Source organism: Ursus americanus, chromosome 5 (assembly GCF_024610735.1).
Source record: "Ursus americanus isolate L20-20 chromosome 5, mUrsAme1.1.p, whole genome shotgun sequence".
In the NCBI taxonomy this organism is placed as follows: Eukaryota; Metazoa; Chordata; class Mammalia; order Carnivora; family Ursidae; genus Ursus; species Ursus americanus.
This window is the reverse complement of record NC_142131.1, coordinates 75,670,022-75,693,902: the sequence shown is the minus strand read 5'-3', so window position 1 is coordinate 75,693,902 and position 23,881 is coordinate 75,670,022. Positions and strand designations below refer to the sequence as shown.

Genomic DNA, 23,881 nt, shown 5'->3' with positions numbered 1-23,881 from the left:
TATTGCCTCCCGCTTTGCAATTCATTCTGGTGTTTGGTTTCTAACCAGATATTAATGTGCATTGGTGGGGACTGATCCCGAAATGGATGGGATGAAGAAAGCCTATTCTCCAAAAACCTCAGCAACCTGGGGAGGCCTTGCCAGAAAAGTCCAGTTTGGGCCCACCTTATGGGTAACCTGAGTACTTCTGGTGATCCTATGCCTGTCTGTGGGCTCCAGTCAGGTTCATGAGCTATTATTCTACTCCAGTTACGTGGACTGCTGGGTTCTTCCAGGAAATCAGATGGACACCTCTGTCTTCGTACTATTTTTCAACCAACCTGTGTCTCTCTTTATGATGTCACAGGTTTTTTTCAGGAGATGCTTTCTTTTTTTCTTCTTTTTTAAAAATAGGATTCCAAGTAATTGTTTCCATTGTAGTCAGCATCTCCTGTAACTCAACCTCCACATCTGGTGTAGATGACTAGGCATCTATGCACCCCCTGCATCTGCCTGATCTAGCCCACATCCTACCCCTGCTGGTTGCCCTGTTGCAATAGTCATCTCTCATGTGAATCTGACATTTTCTGAAATTCACTGGTTGGCACCCTCGACAAAACGAAGTCCAAATCATCAAGGCCAAGGATGTCAATAAAGGGAGACCCCCCCCACCCTGCCATGAGGAGGGGGATGTGGGGACAGCCTGAGCACTTGGCCCTGGAGACAGACACATCCCCCCCTAGGATATGCTTGAGGAACACTGCAAGCCTTGGAGAGTTGCTCATTTGTGGGTGTGGTCATAACTGGCCTCTGGAAAGTATGAGTGGACTGAGCTGAAGGCTGGGGAGGGTGGGAGACCCCTGGAGAGTAACCTCAGACCAGAGTATGTGATCTTAGGGCCCATTACCCTTACCTGAAAGGGTGTGTGTGTGTGTGGGGGGGGGGTGCTCCTCTCTCTGCCATCGGAGAAGAGGAGTGATCCAGACAGGCACATTCTTGCACATGGAGCCTATGGTCTGATACCAAATGAGGCAGGGCTCGAACAACAGGTAAAGGTGATGCGTGCTTCTGAGAAGGGTATGTGCTAAGAATGACGTGATACTAGCTCTGGTCTAGTCTAGATAGTCAGGGAAGGCTGCTTTTTAGAACTGCATTCATGATTAGGAGTTAGCTGGGGGGAAGTGTGTTCTGTCCAGAAGGAATAGCACATACAGAAGGCCTAGAGCAAAAAAGAATATGGCAGTTTGAGAAACCAAAAGAAGGCCATTATATCATAATCCCGACTCTAAGAGAGACCACAGGACAGATCTGGTGTTTGCCGGGGGTATTGGAGGTGAATTTGAATCTGCCTTTAGAGCCATACTGCCGGGCCAGGATGACCTGCAGAGAAAAGCTTTAAGTGAGTGTTGGGGGCGGGGGGCGGGGGGCGGGATGGGGCTGGAAGGAAACTGGGCTTCAGGCTCTCGGTGCCTCAAAGTTGGCAAACAGAGCCCTAGGCACCTCACCACACTAAAAGGTCCAGAGCTGCTCCCCAGCAGTTGCCAAAAGCTTGTCTGAGAACTTTCTGGGGCACGGGTGAAGCATCTGAGATGGAGATGACATGTGTCTGCTCCTGGAAAGGGCTCTTTATTCAGCACTCCTGCCATTTCTGCTCTTTTGGTGTGTTCCTTTTTAAACGAAAGGTGACAACTAAAGATTTTTTATTCTTTTGCTTTAATATCCTTATTTGTCGAAATTAAAAGCTGCTCGTTCGTTTTGGAAAGCACCCCGTTCTGTGAACTCCTGAAGTCTAGATGTCACGGCACTAGAGTTAACAAAATTCTTTGATGGCCAACACCACAGTTAACCCACCAATCACGCCTACAACACAGGTGAGTTTCCATCTCACAGGCCAGGAAAACGGCTCGGGCAGGGAAGGGGCTTGGCCGAGTCCTGCAGCAGTCGGGAAAGGAAGGCTTAAGCAGAGAGCAGCCGCTAGCACTGCAGCAGCCCAAGTTTGGCCTAGAGCGAAAATCCGGGATCTTCTCAGCAACAAACACCCAACTATGTTCAGCAGTTGAGCGGCTGCGGCGAGTAGGAGGGGAAGTACCGGCACCTGCCTGGTCTGGCGCTGGCGCTGGAGTGCAGAGCGAAGGGCTCAGCGGGGCTCAGGGGCCGGCTCACCTTGTCCTTTGGGTCCTTCACCTCCACGAACATACCAAGCCCGGGGGTGGCCGGCTGGTACTCCTCCCGCTGCTTGTCATACAGTTGCGTTCTTTAGTTTCAGAAGCACGGCGAACCCAGGTCAGAGGAGCGCGAGGTGGGGTCAAGTCGGCCCCCGCCAGGACGCGGAGAGACCGGCTGCTCCCCGCTGTGGAAGAGCGGACTCTCCCGCGGCCCCCGCCCCAAAAGTTGTTCCAAACTCTCCCCATCCACCCGTACCTATAACCATGGTCTCGTCCGGAACCTCCTCAATAAAACACTCCTTTTCGGTCTCCCGGATGTGGAAGTAAAGCGCGCCTCTACGGCCGCAAAACACCCTTTCCAGACGCGCTCTGCAGTAGCCTTGCACTTGTCCCCAGAGCGCCGGCGGCGGCAGCGCGTAACGTTGACGCAGCCGCAGGGCCTGCCGGGATGGCGAGTTCCACTGACTGGACTACAAGTCCCGAGATGCCCTCGGCCCTAGCGAAGCATTACCTGATAAACCTCTTCTGCTCACAGTGTGGTTGGGGGCCCAGAATTGAAACCTTCTTTCCGTTGATTGTCGTGGTGGCTGGCGAGTGGTAGTGATTATTAGCTTTTTACAAATGCCGGAAGTAACAAAGTATGCTTGTGGTGGCAGAGTGAATTATGAGCAGATACAGGATTGAAACCGAGGATCCCTGACTTTTCTCCACGTGTGTGCATTTTTACACTTTGGGCTTGCTTCTATTTTTAAAAACTGAACTTTGAGGGGGTCTGGGTGGCGCAGTGGGTTAAGCGTCTGGCTCTTGATTTCAGCTCAGGTCTTGATCTCCTGGGTCCTGATTTTGAGCCCTGTGTTAGGCTCCGGCTGGGCTTGGAGCCTACTTTAAAAAAGCAAAAAACAGGGATCCTAGGTGGCTTAGTGGATTAAACACCTACTCCTGATTTCTGCCCAGGTCATGATCTCAGGGCCCTGGGGTTGAACCCCCCGCCCCATGATCGGGGTTCCAGGTGGAATCTGCTTGAGATTCCCTTTCCCTCTTGTTTTGCCGCCCCCCCCCCCCCGCCTCCCCGCCCCAGCTCTCCCTTTCTAGAAAAAGTAAAAAAAAAAAAAAAAAAAAAAAACCCAAAAAACAAAACAAAAAAACCCCTCTGAACTTTGAAAAAATGACACAAATGGTGATCTGGTCTGTACGGTCCCAGTTTCTGTTTGTACCACCTCAAGATTTCATAGAAGTTGGAGGTTTTCTCTCTAATTTGGGTTCTCTCATTTCCACACTCTGGTCCAACGTTCTCAACCTTGTTAATCTTTGTGAAACCAGTGAATGAAAAGTTGTATTTCCTTTTACTTTCCATTTATTTTCTTTCCTTCCTATCCTTTTCATTTTTACTTTCTCAGATGCTGAGTGTTTCTTCTCGGTCATTTGATTTCTTCTGTGAATTGCTGGTTGTGTTTTCTTAGCGCTGTTATAACTACATGCTATTAGTGCCAATGTAACCGCTATTCAAAATTATTTTTTTTTAAAGATTTTATTTATTTGACAGAGAGAGCACAAGAGGAGGAGCAGCAGGCAGATGGAGAGGGAGAAGCAGGCTCCCCACCAAGCAGAGAGCCCGATGGGGGTCTCAATCCCAGCAGACACTTAACGACTGAGCCACCCAGGTGCCCTGATTAGAAATTTTAAAAATGATTACATAATTAATAAATTATAATATTTAATAATAATAGTTTCTAGTATTCTTTTTTTTTTAAGGTTTTATTTATTTAACAGAGAGAGACAGCCAGCCAGAGAGGGAACACAAGCAGGGGGAGTGGGAGAGGAAGAAGCAGGCTCATAGCGGAGGAGCCTGATGTGGGGCTCGATCCCATAACGCTGGGATCACGCCCTGAGCCAAAGGCAGACGCTTAACGACTGCACCACCCAGGCGCCCCAGTTTCTAGTATTCTTAAAATTAAACTTTTTATGTTGAGATAATTATAGATTCCCATGCAGTTGTAAGAAACAACGCAGAGGGATCCAGTGACCCATTGCCTAGTTTCCCCCATGGTAACATCTTGCCCAAGTGTAATACAATATCATAACCAGAATATTAACATTGATACAGTCAAGACACGGAACATTTCCATCACCACAGAGATCCCTCATGTTGACTTATTATACCCACACTTACTTCCCTGTTCCTTCACCCCATCTTTCACCCTAGACAACAAGTAATCTGTGTTCTCCATTGGTATAATTTTGTAATTTCAAGAATGTTATATAAGTGGAATCATGCAGTATGCAACCTTTTGAGATTGACTTTTTTTCATTTAGTATAATTCTCTGGATATTTATTCAGTTTATTGCATGTTTTCACAGCTTCTTTTTATAGTAAGGAGTAACCATCACACACAATGTATAGAGATATAATTCTGCGATATTCACAACTGAAAGGGTAAGAACAGAGCTGTTAAAGGAGCAGAGTTTTTGGGTGTTACTGAAGGTAAACTGGTATAAATTCAAATTAGGGTGATATAACTGAGGATGTTAAATGTCATTCCCATGGTAACCACATAGAAAATAACCATAGAATATATATTAAAGGAAATGAGAAAGGAATTTAAATGTTTCACTACTAAAAAATTAACTAAATGCAAAAAAGACAGTAAATGCAAGACATGAGGGACAAAAAAGCTATAAAGCAAATAGAAAACAAATAGTAAAATGACAGAAGTCCCTCCTTATCAGTAATTACTTTAAATGTAAATGGATTAAACTCTCCAATGAAAAGATGAAGATTGGCAAAATGGATAAAAGCCATGACCCGAGTATGTTGTTTAGGGGAGACTTGCTTTAGATCCGGAGATACAAGTGAAAGAATGGAAAAGGCTATTCCACACAAACAGTAACCAGAACAGAGCAGGGAGACTATACCAGTATCAGACAAAATAGACTTTAAATCAGAAAAGGTTACAAGATACAGTAATGGCACAAAGAGAGACACGTGGATCTATGAAACAGGATAGAGAACCCAGAAATAAACTCCTGCTTATATGGTCGATTAATGCACAACACAGGAGGCAAGAATATATAATGGAGAAAAGACAGTCTTTTCAGTAAATGGTGTTAGGAAAACTGGCAGCTACATGCAAAAAAAGAAACTGGACCACTTCTTACACCACACACAAAATAAATGCAAAATGGATTAAAGACCTAAATACAAGATCTAAAATCATAAAACTTCTAAAGGATAACATAGGCAGTAATCTCTTAGGCATTGGCCTTAGAAACATATTTTTGGAAGGGAAGGGAAGGCAAGGCAAGGCAAGGCAAGGGAAACAGAAGCAAAAATTAACTGTTGGGACCAGGTCAAACTAAAAGGCTTTTTGCACATCAAGGAAACCATCAACGAAATGCACAGGCGACCTACAGAATGGGAGAAGACATTTGCATATGATATTTCTGATAAGGGGTTAATATCCAAAACATATGAAGAACTCATACAATTCAACACCAAAAAAAAAAAAAAAAAACCCCCAAACAAACAAACAAACAAACAAACCACTAAACAAACCAAACCTCCCAAACAATCTGATTAAAAAATAGGCAATGGGGGCGCCTGGGTGGCACAGCGGTTAGGCGTCTGCCTTCGGCTCAGGGCGTGATCCTGGCGTTATGGGATCGAGCCCCACATCAGGCTCCTCCGCTGGGAGCCTGCTTCTTCCTCTCCCACTCCTCCTGCCTGTGTTCCCTCTCTCGCTGGCTGTCTCTACCTCTGTCAAATAAATAAATAAAATCTTTAAAAAAAAATAGGCAATGGAGCTGAATAGACATTTTTCCAAAGTAGACATACAGATGGCCAACAGACACATGAAAATATGTTCAACATCATTCAAGATCAGGGGAATGCAAAACAAAATCACAATAAGATATCACCTCACAGCAGTCAGAATGGCTAGAATGAAAAAGACAAGAAAAAACAAGTGTTGGTGAGGATGTGCAGAAAAGGGAACTCTTGTGTGCAGTTGGTGGGAATGTAAATTGATGGCAACCATTGTGGAAAACAGTCTGGAGTTTCCTCAAAAAATTAAAAATAGAACTGCCATCTAGTTCAGGGGCACCTGGATGGCTCAGTCAGTTAAGCATCTGCCTTCAGCTCAGGTCATGATCCCAGGGTCCTGGGATCGAGCCCTGGATTGGGCTCCCTGCTCAGCGGGGAATCTGCTTGTCCCTCTCCCTTTCCCTCTGCCCCGCTCCTTGTTTGCATGCACATGTTCTCTCTTTCTCTTTCACTCTCTCGAATAAATAAATAAAATCTCAAAAAAAAAAAAAAAAAAGAACTTACCATGCAGTCCAGTAATTCCACCACTGCTGGGTACCCAGAGAAAATGAAAACACCAATTTGAAAAGATATATGTACCTCTATACTCATTGCACCATTATGTACAATGCCAAGCATGGAAGCAACCTGTGTCCATCGATAGAGAATGGATAAAGAAGAAATGGTATATATATGACATATATATACAATGGAATATCACTCAGCCTTACAAAAAGAATGAAATTCTGCTGTTTGCGACAACATAGATGGACCTAAAGGATATTATGCTGAGTAAGGTAAGTCAGACAGGGAAAAACAGATACCATATGATTTCACTTATATGTGGAATCTTTTTTTTAGAGATTTTATTTATTTGAGAGAAAAAGAGAGCAGGAGCAGGGGGGAGGGGCAGAGGGAGAGAAAGAAGCAGACTCCTCCCTGAGCAGGGAACCTGATGGGGGCTTGATCTCAGGAATCTGGATCACGACCTGAGCCAAAGGCAGATGCTCAACCAACTGAGCCATCTAGGTGTCCCTTAAAGATTTTATTTATTCGAGACACAGGGAGAAAGAGAGAGTGCATGCATGAGTGGGGGGAGGGGCAGAGGGAGAGGGAGAGAGAAAGAATTCCAAACAGGCTCCATTCCCAGCGTGGAGCCTGACACAGGGCTTGATCTCACAATGTTGAGATCAGGACCTGAGCTGAAATCAAGAGTCAGACGCTTGATGGACTGAGTCACCCAGGTGTCCCTATAACAAGTCTTTAAATCAGGTAGTGTTAGTCCTCAAACTTTTTTCTGTTTTCAAGTTGTTTTGGCTATTCTAGTGCATTTTAATATGAAGCATCAGCTTGTTAATTTTTTTAGAAAAAAACCTGCCGAGGGACCGCCTGGATGGCTCAGTCGGTTAAGTGTCTGACTCTTGATTTTGGTTCAGGTCATGATCTCAGGGTCCTGGGAATGAGTCCCGTGTCAGGCTCTGGGTTCAATGGGGAGTCTGTTCGAGGATTGTCTCCATCTCTCTTTGCCCCCCCCACCCTGAAATAAATAAATCTTAAAACAAAGGGAGACAGAAAAAATGTGCTGGGATTTTGATTGGGATTGTGTTGAGTTTGTAGACCCATGTGAGGAGAACTGCTATCTTTTTTTTTTTTAAAGATTTTATTTATTTATTTGACAGAGAGAGACAGCCAGCGAGAGAGGGAACACAAGCAGGGGGAGTGGGAGAGGAAGAAGCAGGCTCCTAGCGGAGGAGCCTGATGTGGGGCTCGATCCCACAATGCCGGGATCACGCCCTGAGCCGAAGGCAGACGCTCAACGACTGCGCCACCCAGGCGCCCCGAGAACTGCTATCTTAACATTATTGGGTTTTCTGGTCCCTGAACACGGTGTATTTTTTCATTTATGTAGATCTTTAATTTTTTGAGCATATTCTTTTGTAGTTTTTGATTATTTAAATCAATTGGAATAAGATAATTCAGTTTCTTTCTTGTACATGTTTTGCTAGTTATTTGTGGTTAATTACAGTGAAAAGTGGGGCCAACATGAAAATGACACATATCATTTCAACTCACTAAACATTTGCCAGAGCTAATGGTATGTTCCCACCCAACTGTAAGGGGGCCAGGAAGTACAATTCTGCTAGGAAGAAGGAAGAAAACCAGAAATATTTGGTGACCATCACCGAGGACTATCATAATACCCTTGGTGGCCTACCCAACAGCCATTCCCCATCCCTCACTATTTGCTAAGAGAACCCCAATTCTGTCTCCTCTTTTCTGGGTGACATCTGGTTTAGGAAAGACTGGACTTTTCATGGTAATCCCATTCATTCCTATTTGGGAGTTAGTGCATTAATCATGTTCTGGCTAAGAGATGTAAGGAAGTCTATTTCTGGAACTTCTGGGAAGGTTTTTCTCTCTCTCTTAAAGGTCATCAGACGTAGGCACTTATCTTTCTTGCCTTTATCTGGTGGCGTGTTATGATGTAATGACTTCGAGCTGTAACCAAGAGGGGAGTGGCAGACGCTAAAAATGGCAAGGTGGTAAGCTGGATAGATGCTGGGTGATTGAAGGCTTTGGTGTGCCGTGTTGAAATAATCAGCCACGGAACCACCCTACCCCTAGACTTCTTGTTACATAAGGTAAGAAATGTCCTTACTTTGGGCCTTTGTTTGCTTGGGTTTTCTGTCAGGTGAAGTAAAAAACATCTAACTCTACTGGAATGCTAGGCTGAGTCAGGAGCTGGGAATTGTGGTAAGCGCTTCATCCGCATAAAGTTAATATAATCTGATTTCATCCTTATAAGAACACGGTGACATAGACATTATCATATCCGTTTTGTGGGTAGGGAGGTTAAATCATTGCACGAGGCCACACAACTCTAAGTGGTAGAAACAAGGACGATAGCTTTAGGTCTATTCTATGCAAAGGGTAACTTGAAATCATTTGTGAATATTGTATACCTTCCCCACTTTAATTTTTCTCTGTGGCATATGTAAAAAAGTAGAATTGCAGTGTTTCACCCTAAGCACCCAGAAATTTCCAGGGGTGTGGAAAAATACCAGAGAATGTAGAGCTGATGTACCTTACGATTTATTGCTATATAACTTTAGGCAAGTATTCTTCTTTTTTTGCTTTTTTTTAAGATTTTATTCATTTATTTGAGAGAGATAGATGACAAGGGAGAGAGCATGAGTGGGGCGCAGGGAAAGGGAGAAGCATCCGAGCTGACGGCAGATAGATGCCCAATGGACTGAGCCACCCAGGCGTCCCAAGTATTCTTTTTTTATTTGAATGAATATGTTCCATACTCTTACCAGGCACCACAAATAAAGCATTTAGGCCTTCATCCAAAAACAAAGGAAAGAATGACTGGGCACCTGGCTGGCTCAGGGGGGATGAGACTCTTGATCTTGGGGTTGTGAGTTCGAGCCCCACGTTGGGTGTAGAGATTACTAAGAAAAAGAAACTTAAAAGACACAAAAACAAAAGGAAAGGAAAGAGTGTAAAAAGGAATACAGCATGAAATCAATGCTTGATACTTACATATTACATCATATTCACAACCACCCTATGAGTATTGAATATACTTGTTTACAGAGGGGAAATCTGAAGGTCAGAGTAAAGTAGTCAAGCCACAAAGCTAATACATGATGGCGCCAATAAATGGTGGAACTATGAAGTTTTGGAGTGAGATTGAAAACAGTTATGTGCCTGGCCCCTTATAAAATGTTTTATCACTACATATTTGGTGCATCCAGATATTATCTACCATCTGTGTTTTGTCTTGGAATGAAGCTACACTTCGTCATAGGCTGGGTCTGCTTTTTTTTTTTTTTTTTTAAGATTTTTTTATTTATTTATGTGACAGACACAGCCAGCGAGAGAGGGAACACAGCAGGGGGAGTGGGAGAGGAAGAAGCAGGCTCCCAGCGGAGGAGCCCGATGTGGGACTCGATCCCGGTACGCCAGGATCACGCCCTGAGCCGAAGGCAGACGCTTTTAACGACTGCGCTACCCAGGCGCCCCTGGGTCTGCTTTCTATCTCTACCTCATTCATTACTAATAGCATGGCCTTGGGCCAGTTATTTTAACCCCATCCAGCCTGCTTCGTCATCTGTATTATCTGTATCATGAGGTAATATAACTACTTCATATGGTTTTGTGAAGCTTGGGAAAATAAAGACAGTGCCCCTGGGCACTTTATAAATGGCGGGTATTATTATGGCGCATCTAAAGAAATTACGATACACAGAGATCCAGGTAGTAGTAAATGTTCACACAGTTCAGAGATATCTATGCCGGGGCCAGAATATAGCACCTATTTCTGCAACAGGCAGAAGACATGAATAGATATTTTTTCCACTGAAGATACCCAGATGGCCAACAGACACATGAAAAGATGCTCAACATCACGCATCATCAGGGAAATACAAATCAAAGCCACAATGAGGGGCATTGGGGGGCTCAGTTGGTTGAGTGTCCGACTCTTGATTTTGGCTCAGGTCATGCTCTCAGTGTAGTAGGATCGAGCCTTACTTTGGGCTCCATGCTGTGTGTGGAGCCTGCTTGGAATTCTTTCTCCCTTTGCCTGCCCCTCCGGCCCGCCAGCCCCAGTGTGCGTGTGCACGTGCACACACGCTCTCTCTCAAAACAAAACAAAACAAGAAACGACCATGAGATACCACCTCACACCTGTCAGAATGGCTAAAATTAACAACGCAGGAAACAACCGATGTTGGCGAGGATTGGAGAAAGGGGAACCCTCTTGCACTGTTGGTGAGAACGCAAGCTGGTGCAGCCACACTGGAAAATAGTATTGAGGTTCCTCAGAAAGTTAAAAATAGGGCCACCTGGGTGGCTCAGTCGGTTAAGCCTCTGCTTTCAGCTCAGGTCAGGATTCCAGGGTCCTGAGATGGAGTCCTGCATCAGGCTCTAATCAGCAGGGAGTCTGCTTCTCCCTCTGCTTGACTCCCCCTGCTCTCTCCCTCTCTGACAAATAAATAAAATCTTTAAAAAAAAAAAAAAGTCAAAAATAGAGCGCCCCTACCTCGCTTGTATTTTTAAAAGGATCACTCTGGCTGCTCTCTGCAGGATGGACCATGGGAAGACCAGAGTGGAAGCAGTTAGGGTGGCTGGGATTAGGTTTATGTCAGTGGAATTGTATACAAGCAAATTCTCATAATCTTCTTTGACCTCCAAAACGAAAGAGTTCCACTTTTTTTCCATCATTGCATATAGCACTTACAACTATCATTTAAGCATGTACTTCTTTTCTTTTTAATTGTCTGCCATTCTCATTTAGGGTCCCCACATAAAATACAGGCGCTCTGTTACAATCTCATTTCAGTAGAATAACTTTTTTAACTTCATGTTTCCAAATATTGCATGGGAAATACAAAAAAACTATTCCTTATCTGAAATGCAAATAAAAGGGCATCCTGCATTTTTATGTGCTCAGTCTGGCAACTCCACCCCAGCTAGAATGTGAACTCCACGAGGGCTGGAACCAGGTCTGTCTGGTCCCACGCCTAGGTCGCGGCGCGGTGCCTGCCGGGCACACAGTGGGAGCCCGCACCAGCTCACGGAAGGAATTAATGAAGGGTTTAAGGAAAGAGTGGGTGACCCAATAAAAGGATGCACGGGAGCCCCTTGGTGCGGAGGTGCGGACGGGAGAAGACGGAGAGAACCTGCGGCGTGGGGATACGACACTAGCCGGCAGCGGCCGGGAGGCGAGGAGCGCCCGACGCGCTGAGGTCACGGGCGTCCGTGGCCCTGGTGACGTCATCACGCCCGCGCTCTCCGCTTCGCCGGGGCTTCAGTGGCGCCGGCGTCTCCTCGGCTGTTGTGGTGGCTGGGGGGTTCTGGTGACCCCGGCTCAGTGCAGGCCGCCTGCGGAGGGGTCAAGTCCCGGCAGTGGCCCTCCGTCCCTGTCATTGACCGTCCGCCCGCAGACCTGGCCGCTCCCCCGCGGGGAGAACTTCTCAGGGCCATGTCCAGGCCGAGCAGCGTCTCCCCGCGGCCGCCCGCTCCTGGCGGCGGCGGCGGGGGCGGCCCAGCTCAGTGCGGCCCTGGGGGCGGGGGCCGGGCCAAGGGGCTGAAGGACATTCGGATAGACGAGGAGGTGAAGATCGCAGTCAATATCGCTCTGGAGCGCTTCCGATACGGGGACCAGAGAGGTGAGGTTCCCGAAAGGGACCCCGCCGGCTACCCCGCCTCCCCCACGCCGGGACCCACCGTGTGAAAGGGGCCGCCTCAGAGGGGGGAGGGAAGGTCTGGGCCGCCCTCGGCCCCCGGACCCACTGGAGCCCGCCTCCCCGGCGGGCAGGGGCCGCGCTTGGTAGAGCTCGGCAGGGTTAAAGCACTTGCCTGGCACTGATCAGAAGGTGGAAAGAGTCGCGTTCCTCCTTTGCAGGAGGCGTTTCTTTCCTCCAGAGAGAGGCCCGTAGGCAGCTTGGGGCGTCAAAGGCACAGCTTTTAGGTATTGGTACCCCCCCCCCCTTTTTTTTTTAAAGGAAATTGTGTTAGGCTTAGCTGAGGCTAATGTTTACAGAAGTAGAAGAGCAGAGGATATCAGACAAGTAAATGCATTGGCAGTGCATTAATGTTTTAAATCCCGAAAGCATCACGCTTAAACGCTTCAAAAAATTAAACTGGTTTTGGTAGATGAAGCGTCTTTCACACCTCTTAAGAGTACAAAGCTAATTGGCTTGGGTCATACAGTGCAGAACCCGCAGCCGAGCCGTGGTGAACCGTACAACATACTAGGCCCATTCCGGTTTGCTGGCCTAAGTAGGGGACCGTTGACTCTGGCACCACACAGGCCAGAACAGGCAATGACTTGGACAGAGTGAACTTACACAAAACCAAGCCTTCGCAATATGAAGCAACAAATCCAGTCTGAGATAGTGAAACACGAATTATGTACAGTTTTGAAAACAAAGACAATGGAGTTCGACATTGAACATTCATAATATTTGAGCATCGCTCATCATGGAAGGGAAAGAACCTTTTGTTAATTAAACAAGTAAGGACTAAACTAAGTTAAAATAGTAAAATATGTTCGTCAGTCAGTCATCATACCAATTGAAGATTCCAGCACAAACAAGAGGAGTATTCTTTGGTGAACAGGAGAGTCCTCTCTCATGTTTAAGATTTAATTTTTATTAATATGGTTACTCTGGTAGACATTCAGTAGTTAGTTAATTGAATTAATATCTACTTTTCACATAGAATGACCTTTTCACATAATGTGAAAATGACCTTTTCACAAAATCACATATGCTTATATGATTTTTTTTTAAGAGCGCTTGTTGGGGGAGGGGCAGAGAGAGGGAGAGAGAATCTTAAGCAGACTCCGTGTCCAGCACGGAGCTCCACTTGGGGCTGGATCTTACAACTCTGAGATCATGACTGGAGCAGAAATCAAGAGTCAGGTGCTCAACTGACTGAGCCACCCAGGCACCCATTTTTTCCGTATTTTATATCTCTGTTTATTGAAGCACCTTGAAAGAAAATTCTATATTCCTAAATGGTACTTAGTGTATGTGTGTGTTTTTCTTTTTCCCCACGTAGAAATGGAATTTCCTTCTTCTTTGACCAGCACTGAAAGAGCCTTTATTCATCGACTGAGTCAGTCTCTTGGTTTGGTCTCTAAAAGTAAAGGGTAAGCTGATAGCTTTTCTTATTTAAAAAGAATTATTTACCAAAAAAAAAAAAAAAAGTTCCTGACTCTATTAAGTTGTTATTCCTGTTTTAGATTCACGTTCTTAATTATATTATACATAAATTGATTCATGTCTGTACCAAACTCAGCTCTTTGCTTTTCCTCCTATCTTGCCCTTTTTTCTTTTCCCTTAGGGGTTTAAAAAAAAAAAAAAAAGTAAAATTTAAAATGTAAGAAAAATAGTTTAAAAGCCGAAGTGGCTTGCTTGAGGAAAATATTTTCTTTTTTCATAGAAACTAAGTCTCCTTTTTAAAAAAGAATGGATGGACTAAAGATAATAAGTACAATTATTTACAGAACTATTTCTTTTGATGTTACTGTACTGTAATGGTAACTTTAGAATACATAATCATTGTTTTCTTTCCTACCAGCTCAAGAATCTGATGATTAGAAATGACTAAATAAAATGGACCAGGAAGAAACAGTATATATATGTTGAGGGCCACTGATCTGTAGGGGAAAAAAGTCATTTGAACCATCCAAATTGAAGAAGTCTAAAATTACATGGAATGATTTCGTTTTGGGAATAAGGATGGTGGGATTGATATATAGCAGGGTTTCTCAGTATTGGCACTGTTAACATTTCAAACTAGGTAAATGTTGTGGAGGGCTGACTTGAGTATTGTAGCGTATCTAACCTTACCCAGTAGACCTCCACCCGCAGTTGTAACAACCCTCAATGCCTTTAGACATTGCCAAAATGTTCCCTGGGGAGCAAAATTGCCTCTGGTTAAGAACCAGGGAGGGGGAAAGAAAGATAAAATTTCAGCCTACCAGGGTTTAGGTTAAGAAGAGAGAAAACAAAAGATTATGAGGTCAGTCTTTTCAATAAACAGCAGGAAGGTCCTAAGATGAAAGTATCTGATGTAAGAATGTCTGGCATTTGAATGCCCACAGCGATACATTACTGAGTAAGATGGGATTTAACTTAGGTGAATGTGTATTTTGAACATCCCCAAGGCCAGTGCTTTAAATAGTGGTAGGTTTTAAGCATGCCTGTATCATAGTCCTTTGGGTAAGTGAAATACTGCACTTGGAAGTGAAAAGAGTATGGTGCCATAATCCTTTATCCAAAAACACCTAGAACAAGTGGATTTTGAGGTTCAGATTTTAGAAACATTTTAAGGTGTATTTGCAATATGTTATGTAATACCCCTCCTAAGGTGCAGGCATCACTTTTTTTTTTATTTTTTTATTTTTTTAAAGATTTTATTTATTTATGTGCCAGAGAGACAGCCAGCGAGAGAGGGAACACAGCAGGGGGAGTGGGAGAGGAAGAAGCAGGCTCATAGCGGAAGAGCCTGATGTGGGACTCGATCCCAGATCGCCAGGATCACGCCCTGAGCGGAAGGCAGACGCTTTAACGACTGCGCTACCCAGGTGCCCCGCAGGCATCACTTTTAATCACAATATTTCTGCTGGCAAACACAAATATTCACAATAAGATAAATAAATACTAGAAATAGACTCATGTCAATGTAATCAGGCTTTCCTGCCAAATGAAGTTGCTGCCTTTAACCTTATAAAACTGCTAGTTATTTTACCAGCAACGGATGGGTTTCTTTGGAAGTAGAGAGTTGCAATCTGGGACCAGCAAGCTACAACAAAACCATCTGCAAGTCCAACAAACAAGAGAGAGGAGCGTTATTTTGTGGAGAAGGAGGATGAAGTTGGGAGAGGTGGTTTTGAACAAAAGTGCACTGGGGAGAAGCAGGAGGGTGATGATGGTTTCTCATTGGCTGGGTTTCGGGGGGGGGGGTTGATTTCTTCTACAAGAAGAAGCAGCAGCAATGTAAATCTTTTCTGTTGGGGCCCGTAATTGAAGCTCTTTTCCTTTTCCTTTTTGTATTTTTATTTTTTTTTTTAGAGTGAGAGAGAAAGAAGGTGGGGGCGGGAGAGGGTAGAGGCAAAGGGAGCAGGAGATAGAGAATCTTAAGCAGCCTCCACACCCAGCATGTAGCCCGACACAGGGTTAATCTCACAACCCCGAGATCATGACTTGAGCCGAAATCAGGAGTGGACTGTTGAGTCTTAATTGGAGTTAACCAACTGAGCCACCGGCACTCCCAAGCTTCTTTCCTCTTGAGGAGTCTTCAGTTGGGTCTGTAATTGACAATTCTTCCTGTAATTGACATGAGTAGCTTGGCTTTCCTTACCTGTCTCCCTTTCTAGCATCCCCCCTCCACTTTAGTGTTCACCTTGCAAACTTAGAGAAATCTTCCAGTTTTCATTGTTGTTTGGGTTAAGAGTTGCAGATAAGAGGTTGTGGGTCCTCAGTAGAAAGCATCTATTGTATGGGCACAGTTCCGTAGCTACATCATTTCTATGGTTAAATGGGTTCTGAATTCTGAACAGTTAATGTAGAAATGACCATTAGAAATCACCCGTAGAAAAGCAGTCCATTTGAATGGACTACATCTGCTTTTTATCCAGTAGTGTAGTTGTTTAAGGGATGGTCCCGAATGGAGAAACCTGGGGCAGGGGAGAGAGCAAGATAAGTTATCAGGACAAAAAAAGGTGGGCGAGGAAACACTGGACAGAGAGGAGAAAAGATGCTAAGGGAAGCCAGGTAACCCTGCCTTCTCATCTAGGCCCTAGTGCCTATTCCTAGTTCGGATTCTATGATGCTGTAGTTTACTTTGAGTATCTTAGGAGGTTTAAAAATAGATTCCAGGCTTACTGTGTGAAAGTTGACAATTGTTTTTTCTCATCACTTACTCCTTTTTGCTCTCCTTTCTTTCAGAATGCAGCCGTGTGTGTTGGATTTTGTTTTTCATTTCCTCCTGAAGAGTTGAATTGATTTTGCAATTGATTACTTATTTTGGATTACTTTTTATAGTCGCTCATCTTTTGGTGAAAATGCTCTTGTCGGAGTGACGTCCCCATAGTGTATTCTTTAGCGTAGACTAAAGTTTTGTTTGAAATTTTAGTCAAGCTTTCCCATACCTGAATTTCACTTCCTTATAATTTGTTTCCTTTTTTCCCCAACTGAGGTCTGAGTTTTGGTTTTAAGAGCACACTTTTCTGAGTCTTGGACTTGTTCATGAACAAAACAGAATTTCTTTCCTGTTCTTCCTAGTCCAAGTTATGCAAAATGAAATTTACAAAATGAACTTACTTAAAGACTTGTGGAAAGAGAAACTGTAAAGTACATGAAAATAGGTTTTCCAGGTACAGGTTTCTTACCCTGTGATTGCTGATGTCCCTGCTTCCTAGGTATCCACGTGTTCTAGTCACCCTGACGGGAAGGCTCTATCCTGCAAGAAAGCCCCCTTTTCAGATTCAGGTTCCTGCCTCCCTTGCCTCTTGCCTGGGAAGGTTGTGTACCGCACTTTCCTTTTCTACCCCTACTTAAAATAGGAAAAATGGGTTAAAAGTGACTTAAGTGTCTTACTGATTTTTTGGGCATCCGTTGAAAAGAAACAGCCTGTGGTGCCCAATAGTAATAATAGCGACAGCTCACGTTCATTAAGTGCTCTTATGCAGCAGGCCTTATGCTAGTGGCTTTAAGTAGATTAGTTGATGCTCATAATAGTCTTAATCAGTCGATTCTATTAATAACATCTGGTATCTGTGTAACAGATGAGGCAGTTCAGGGTTGGAGATGTTAAGCAATTTTCCCAAGATCACACAGCTAGCAAGGGGCAGAGCCAGGATTTGAACATAGTAATGTTTCATTAATTTTTGATTGTTCACAGTGGGTTCACAGCAGTGTCGTAGGAGCTGTGAGGAGTTAAAATGGAAATATTAGATAGGTCTTGTCTTTAAGTTGTTTCTAGTCCAAAGTCACAGAATGAACCAGTGTACCACCATGATAGTGTCCATGACATGAGAACAACTTTGTTTAGTGACAAAGGTAGCTGATCGGTTTATTAATTTCCACATAGTCATTAAAGAAAGTATAAATTAGTATGATATAAACTTTAATAAATTTACAATTCTAGGCTACAGTATTGGGAAGAAAATGGTTTGGAGTTAGGTCTTTGCATCTTTCTGCCTAATGGAAGTATAAATTAAGGAAATAGGAAATGCTGCATTTATAAGGCATCATATAAACGTGGATTATTTTTTGAGACGTTAGCTCCTTGGTGGCTGTGAGCTTTTTAAGTTGTCATTTCAGATTTTGGCTTTTTAGCTGATTAAAAAAAAAAAGATTATTTGAGAGAGTGAGAGTGTGTTCGTATGCGGAGGAGGGGCAGAGAAAGTGTGCATGCGTGCACAAATGTGCAGGGGCAGGAGGGGAGAGGCAGAGGGGGAGAGAGAATCTCAAGCAGACTCCATGCCCAGCATGGAGCCCCATGAGGGGCTCAATCTCATGACCCTGAGATTATGACCTGAGCTGAAACCAAGGGTTGGGTGCTTAACTGACTGTGCCACCCAGGTGCCCCGTAGCTGATTTTTTAAACTGTTGACAGATTTGGAGAGTGGAGAATAGTAAGGCATATGATTGTATCTGAGTTAAATGTTCGGTAACATGCTGTGTAAATTGATAAATTCATATTAAAATTGCATCAAACATGATGAGTTAATAGTTTTTCTTTAAAAAGAAGAAGCCATTGAAATGCCAAAACTTCTGATAGCATGCATTGATTACTTTTACACTTTGAAAGTTAGATGTTACGATGTTCTTGCCTGTAATATTAGTGCATTTGTGTTTACAAATTGCAGGTGGAGCTTGCGTTTTATTTGGAAAAAATTATTGTGACATTAATTTATTTAGCATCTTTTCCACATCCTGCAGCTCGTTTCTAGTTAATTTTGCTTTGAAAAGAAATCTCTTCATGGTTTTTTTCAAGGAATAGTGCTACTTTGGAATGAAAGCATGAGATCTCAGTGTGTGAGTTTATGAAGTAGGGCAGATCTCTGCTGTATGGAATGTTTTCCTCCTCACAACAACGAGACAAATACTTTACCAAACATCTCACTAATCTTTTTATCGTTTCCCAGTGTCACTGGTGCTGAATATGGTAGGAATGAGCCCTAAGAACCACAAGTAGCATCTTCCTAAAACACAACCTTTCAAGTTGATTATATCTTTGTATCCCACCATCTGTGTTCAAAATGAATTCAGTAAGTTTTAAATGGTAATGGCTAAGTACCCGTACATGCTAACTTTGAATTATTTTTGTACATGAATGCTGTATGATTAGTAGGCAGCTTATGTTAGGAAAGTTTGAATCTGACCCATTTCAGTTGTGAGCTTGTTGAGAAGAGTGTATTTTACAACTTTGTAATCCCAGCTTCTAGCATAGTGCCTGGCATACAGTAGGTGCTCAATATATGATGAATGACTGACTGAATGAATTAATGAAATAAAGTTAGCTAAAGGTGAAATACAGCAAAACTTTCCAGAGACAGTTTTCAAGAAAATTAAAGCATCTTGGAGCCGATAGAAATAGTAGAGATTTTTAAATTAACTTGTATACAGTGTCAGAGAAATAAAATGATTTTTGATCACATAGCTAGTTAGTTGAACACAAGCCTCCTGACTCTTGGCTCTAGTGCTCATTTCAGTACATTTCCTGCCTTCTGTAGTTAAAAGTTTTATGAAGTAAATAGCATAGGAGGGGAAGGAATGATTGTGTCTATAACGACTGTGCTGAATTTTCAGAAAGGTCCGTGAGAAAAGAACCTACTGCAGAGATCATCTTTAGAATCCAGTAATTCTTATTTACCATAGAAATAACTGAAATCCTAGGTCAGGTTAAATTTAGTTATTTTGTCTTTATCCCATAATTAAAGATCACTAAGTGCTTGTTAAGGAGTAGATGACAGTACTGAACACATAATTCATTAAAGCATTCCATAAAAAGTTTCTAGAAATTAAAAATCTTCGTAAATCACTTAAGAAGGCTTAGACAGCTAAAACTGTGTAGGTTAATCTCCAGTTTTATATTGTTTTTACAGTGAAAATATTATTGAAAAATTTTCAATCTAATGAAAATTAGGAAAAGTGTACATGTACTTTTTGTTGTATTGTGGTTTTGTTACTTCTGTAATATGATAGTGACATTAACAAATGATAGAACATTTTATGAAATATTTTGGGTAACTTTTTAAAAATAAGTGCTTTTTTCCCAGATTATATAATAATAGCTTTCATTCATTTAATACTTACTTTGTGACAGATGTTGCCCTTTATATGCATTATCTTATTTAATCATATGAGTAATTCTTTGAGGCAGGTATTACTATTATCTTAGGCTCAGAGTGATTAAATATTTTGCTTATAGTCCCACAGCTAATAAGTAGTAGAGCTAGGATTCGGACCCAGGTTGGTAATGCTGTTAGAGCCTGAGTGCTTTATGAGTGCTATATTGTACTAGATTATGGACATGCCTTATTAAATCAGCCAGAACACATTGGAGGACTTTCTGTGCATATAACATTGTACCTAGTACTCTTGGAGCAACAAAAGTCATGAAAGACATTGTCAGTCCTGGACCATTGAAGAAACGAATATACCTACATCAAATAATTTGAAAACAGTTATAAATCATCATTACGTTATAACTGAAGGCTAGGGCCTGAAGCTTTGAAAAATTTCTTTTTCCCAAGATGCATATGAAAATACTTATAAGTAATGTTGATTTATACTTTTTTGGTCCAGCCACTAAGCTTGGTTCTCTTAACAGGTTCATGGGATGTGACATACCAGCAAACTATGGAAACGTTCAGTGGGTGATATTAGTCTGGACAGTGAACCATAACTTTTTTATTACCATTTTTAGATTCTGTTGTTCAGATTGGTTTTCTCCCTCTGTATGCTTCCAACTGGTGATGTTTCATCCACCATGAAGTCTGCTAAGACAAACTTTAACATTTGTGGGTAAGTAAGCCATTTTTGAGGTTTAAAAACTGGATTTGCAGCATTTAAAAATTTTAATTGAAAATGGTCTTGTGGCCACTTCGGCACCACACCCCTTCCTTATTGACTTTTTTTGGGATTTTCAGCATCTTCTCCCAAAGCATTTTGATTTTTTTCAATGTTTTGCTTGAGACATGTTTTCTAAGTAGGCAATACATCATATGTGAACAAATTGACTATATATAGTAAATAAACGATTTTTATTAATATTCAGAAAGGGAGCAAATAGATACCTAACTGTGAAGAAGAAAGATGGATCAGAAACAGCTCATGCAATGATGACCTGTAATTTGACTCATAATACAAAACATGCTGTTAGGAGCCTAATTCAGAGATTTCCTGTCACCAATAAAGAGCGTACTGAACTTCTGCCTAAAACAGAAAGAGGAAATGTGTTTGCAGTTGAAGCTGGTATGTATTTTCTGGGGAGCTTCCTTGTCTATCCTATTATTTGATGACTGTTCTTTTACCATTTTAAATTTATTTAAAAAAAGAAACTAAGATGAAATAAGATTTCTCAGTTTCAATCGTCTGTTAGAAATGAGAAAGAACTGTGAAAATTTTGGAATGAAATGCAGCGTTAAGGCATGTGATGAAGTCAGACAAGTCTTTAAGTGTCACAGTGATAGCTATCATTTATTGAGCACCTACTGTGTGCTAGGCAGTATGCTAAACTGTTTATATCAGGCCTCATAGCAACCCTGGCAAGGTAAGAATTTCCTCTATTTCAGGGATGATTAAATGGGTTCAGAACAGTTAAATAATTTGTGCAAGGCTACTCAACCAGTCACTAAACCGCAGAGCTGGGATTCGACTCCAGGGTCAGGACTTTCCTATATTATGCTGCCAAGACACGCTAATGAGTGAGCTTTTGAATTGGGGTGTTAGCTTCTGGTAAAAGGACAGAGTCTTCAGTACACTAACTTGCCGAAAGGTAGCTAAATAATATTTTTAGGTTCTGAAATGAAGTTGTAATTTTATTATTTGGAAAAAACTTCTTAGTGAGAAAATCATTAATTACCTAAAGTGACAGATATGCATAATTTTCATTGTCTGTTGGAGTAGGTTTGCAGAGTGTAGAAAGTACATGGTCCTATAGATAGCAAGGAATTTAAGTTCTAAATACAGACCCACAAAAATGGTTTGAGTTATGCGAGGAATATAAAACACATCATGCCTCTTTTTTATTCCTGTGTGCTTATTAATTAAATATAGATACTGGCTAAAACTCTCAATTAGGAAATTTAAGAATCAGGACCTTATATTTACACATATTATTCTATTTGATCACAAAATCTTACATATTTAACTTTAAACATGCAGAATATTATTTTTTTCATGATGTGTTTTCATACCGTTCATAACAGACGTTATAATGCACATTGTTTCCCATTTTAGTTTTTTGTGTCGTTTTTGATAGAACCAAGCATGAAAACTCTTTGAGGTTATCAGAATCCCCTTTTATCTTTAGTGGTTATGGAGTGATTGATTTTTGTTCATTTGTAAACATTATGCACCAGAAATACTTTTAGAAATTTGCTTCTTCATTGAGAACTGAAATTTGTAACTTGTTTTTAGAGAGCTTTAAGCGTAGGGGCACAGCAGTCGTGCATTGCTTGTTAACTTTATGTAGACGGAATATAGAAGGAACACTCAAATGGAATTACATTGGAAATTACTTATCTTTGTTTTCCACACTTTTTAAACATTGTTGACCATAAATTTTTTTTTTGTTGTTGTTCTTTTATTCATTTTCAAAGAAAACCGGGAAATGAGCAAAACAAGTGGGCGACTCAACAATGGCATACCTCAGATTCCAGTGAAAAGAGGAGAATCTGAATTTGATTCTTTCAGGCAGTCTCTGCCCGTGTTTGAGAAACAAGAAGAAATTGTTAAAATAATTAAGGAAAATAAAGTAGTTTTGATTGTAGGAGAAACTGGGTCTGGAAAGACTACGCAGGTTTGTTTCTTCTTTGTTGTTTATGGAAGAAAAAATATTTTATCCCACGGGATAGTGTTATATCAAATTTATGCTACATGTATTTTAATCAAAAAACCCCCTTTTGGTTACTTTAATGATTACTTCAGAAGTATTTTGGGAGTACATATTGAGAATTTATAGAAAGGAAGTGTTTGAAAATATTTATTTTTAAGCTAGCACATTGGGCCTTCATTTAAATAGAAGTGGGGATGTGATTGGGCATCGTAAAGGAATATGGACGAGGCTGGCCTTGTAACCTCCATGAGCCAGAGCCCTCGTTTGTAAAATGGAGCTAATAATTGCTGCCGTTTACGGTGAACTTTAGATATGTCTATAACGAGCCTATCAGTGTTTTGTACGTAGCAGCTAAATTAACAGCAATATTAATAATGATGTCTTAATATAAAATCGACTGTAGACATTGAGGCCTGCGCAGGTCCCAACCTGTCTGTGGTTTGGGGTTGCTATCTGCCTCATAAAACAAAGTAGAGGGTTTGTCTTCTGGGAAGACAAAGTCGTCTTCTCCTCTGAGAAAGCCTCCTACATAGTTGGCTTTGGCATCTTCTGGGAACAGGGAGGCTGGGATTGAGGCCTCACGAGTCTGGGTTTTTGGCTGAGGTAGAGAGAGAAGACGGTGCTTATAACCAGAAAGTCCAGAGTCGGGTGTAATTACCTCCAGGACTCATTACTGTTAACCCAGCCTGGGCTTCATGACAGGTGTAGAAGTAGATTCTTTAATAATTATAATAATACAGTTTAAAGAAAAATAAAGTTGACCGTAGAATGGGATTAATATGACAAGTCTGACTTGGGTGTTTACTATCAAAGTACTTCATTATGCCATTTCCCCCACTGGGTGACGGATTGCAAATAAGTATGGTATAGTGATTTGACCTTGTTAATGTTCTTTACGTGTTCACATGTTAAAGTAGTAAAATTACTTTGCTTTTGATAGAAATTCAGATAGAATAGTCAATATAATTTTGCATTTTTTCTTTTATGGACACCTACGTTTGCTTTTGACAGTTGCTTAACACTTCCTATGGTCATATTGGTTGGTGTGAGAAACCTAGTCCATAGGTAAGGCAAGGGGGTGGAGGCAAAGTGGACTATACAGTTTACCACTTATTTACTGAAGGACTCAACCATTTTTACAGAAGTATGACAGTTTCTAAAACTTGAGCCTTTAAAACTAAATAATGAAAAACACGGTGAAATTTTTATCCGAGCACCGTATATAAGATTTTTCTTCAGTGTGAGTCCTTTGTGATGGCTTGAAATTCCATGGAGTCCTTCCAGAGCATCTGTTCAGTTGTTGGTTGTTTTGGTATTAGAGTAAGTTTTGCCAGTAGGTTTTAATTGT

The 23,881-nt window shown here is 42.0% G+C and overlaps 1 protein-coding gene and 1 long non-coding RNA gene across 3 annotated transcripts in view; one reads left to right on the top strand and one right to left on the bottom strand.

Annotated features, from left to right (window-relative positions):
• Nucleotides 1-1,673: 1,673 nt before the first annotated feature.
• LOC123790462 (uncharacterized) lies at nt 1,674-2,542 on the bottom strand. The gene is made up of 2 exons (XR_006779106.2): nt 2,401-2,542; nt 1,674-2,163 (listed from the first exon to the last, which is right to left on the bottom strand). It is a non-coding gene; the product is annotated as an uncharacterized LOC123790462 (long non-coding RNA).
• A 9,204-nt stretch (nt 2,543-11,746) lies between these two features.
• Nucleotides 11,747-23,881, top strand: part of YTHDC2 (YTH N6-methyladenosine RNA binding protein C2) — a 67,203-nt gene continuing 55,068 nt past the window's right edge. The window contains exons 1-4 of one of the 2 annotated variants that reach the window (XM_045794909.2): nt 11,747-12,122; nt 13,519-13,609; nt 20,752-20,948; nt 22,298-22,497. In XM_045794909.2, coding sequence (XP_045650865.1) covers nt 11,936-12,122; nt 13,519-13,609; nt 20,752-20,948; nt 22,298-22,497 — 675 coding nt within the window. In that variant the 5' untranslated portion in view covers nt 11,747-11,935. Of the gene's footprint in view, nt 12,123-13,518; nt 13,610-20,751; nt 20,949-22,297; nt 22,498-23,881 lie in introns of those variants that run through there. The other variant, XM_087862377.1, reaches the window with a different exon arrangement.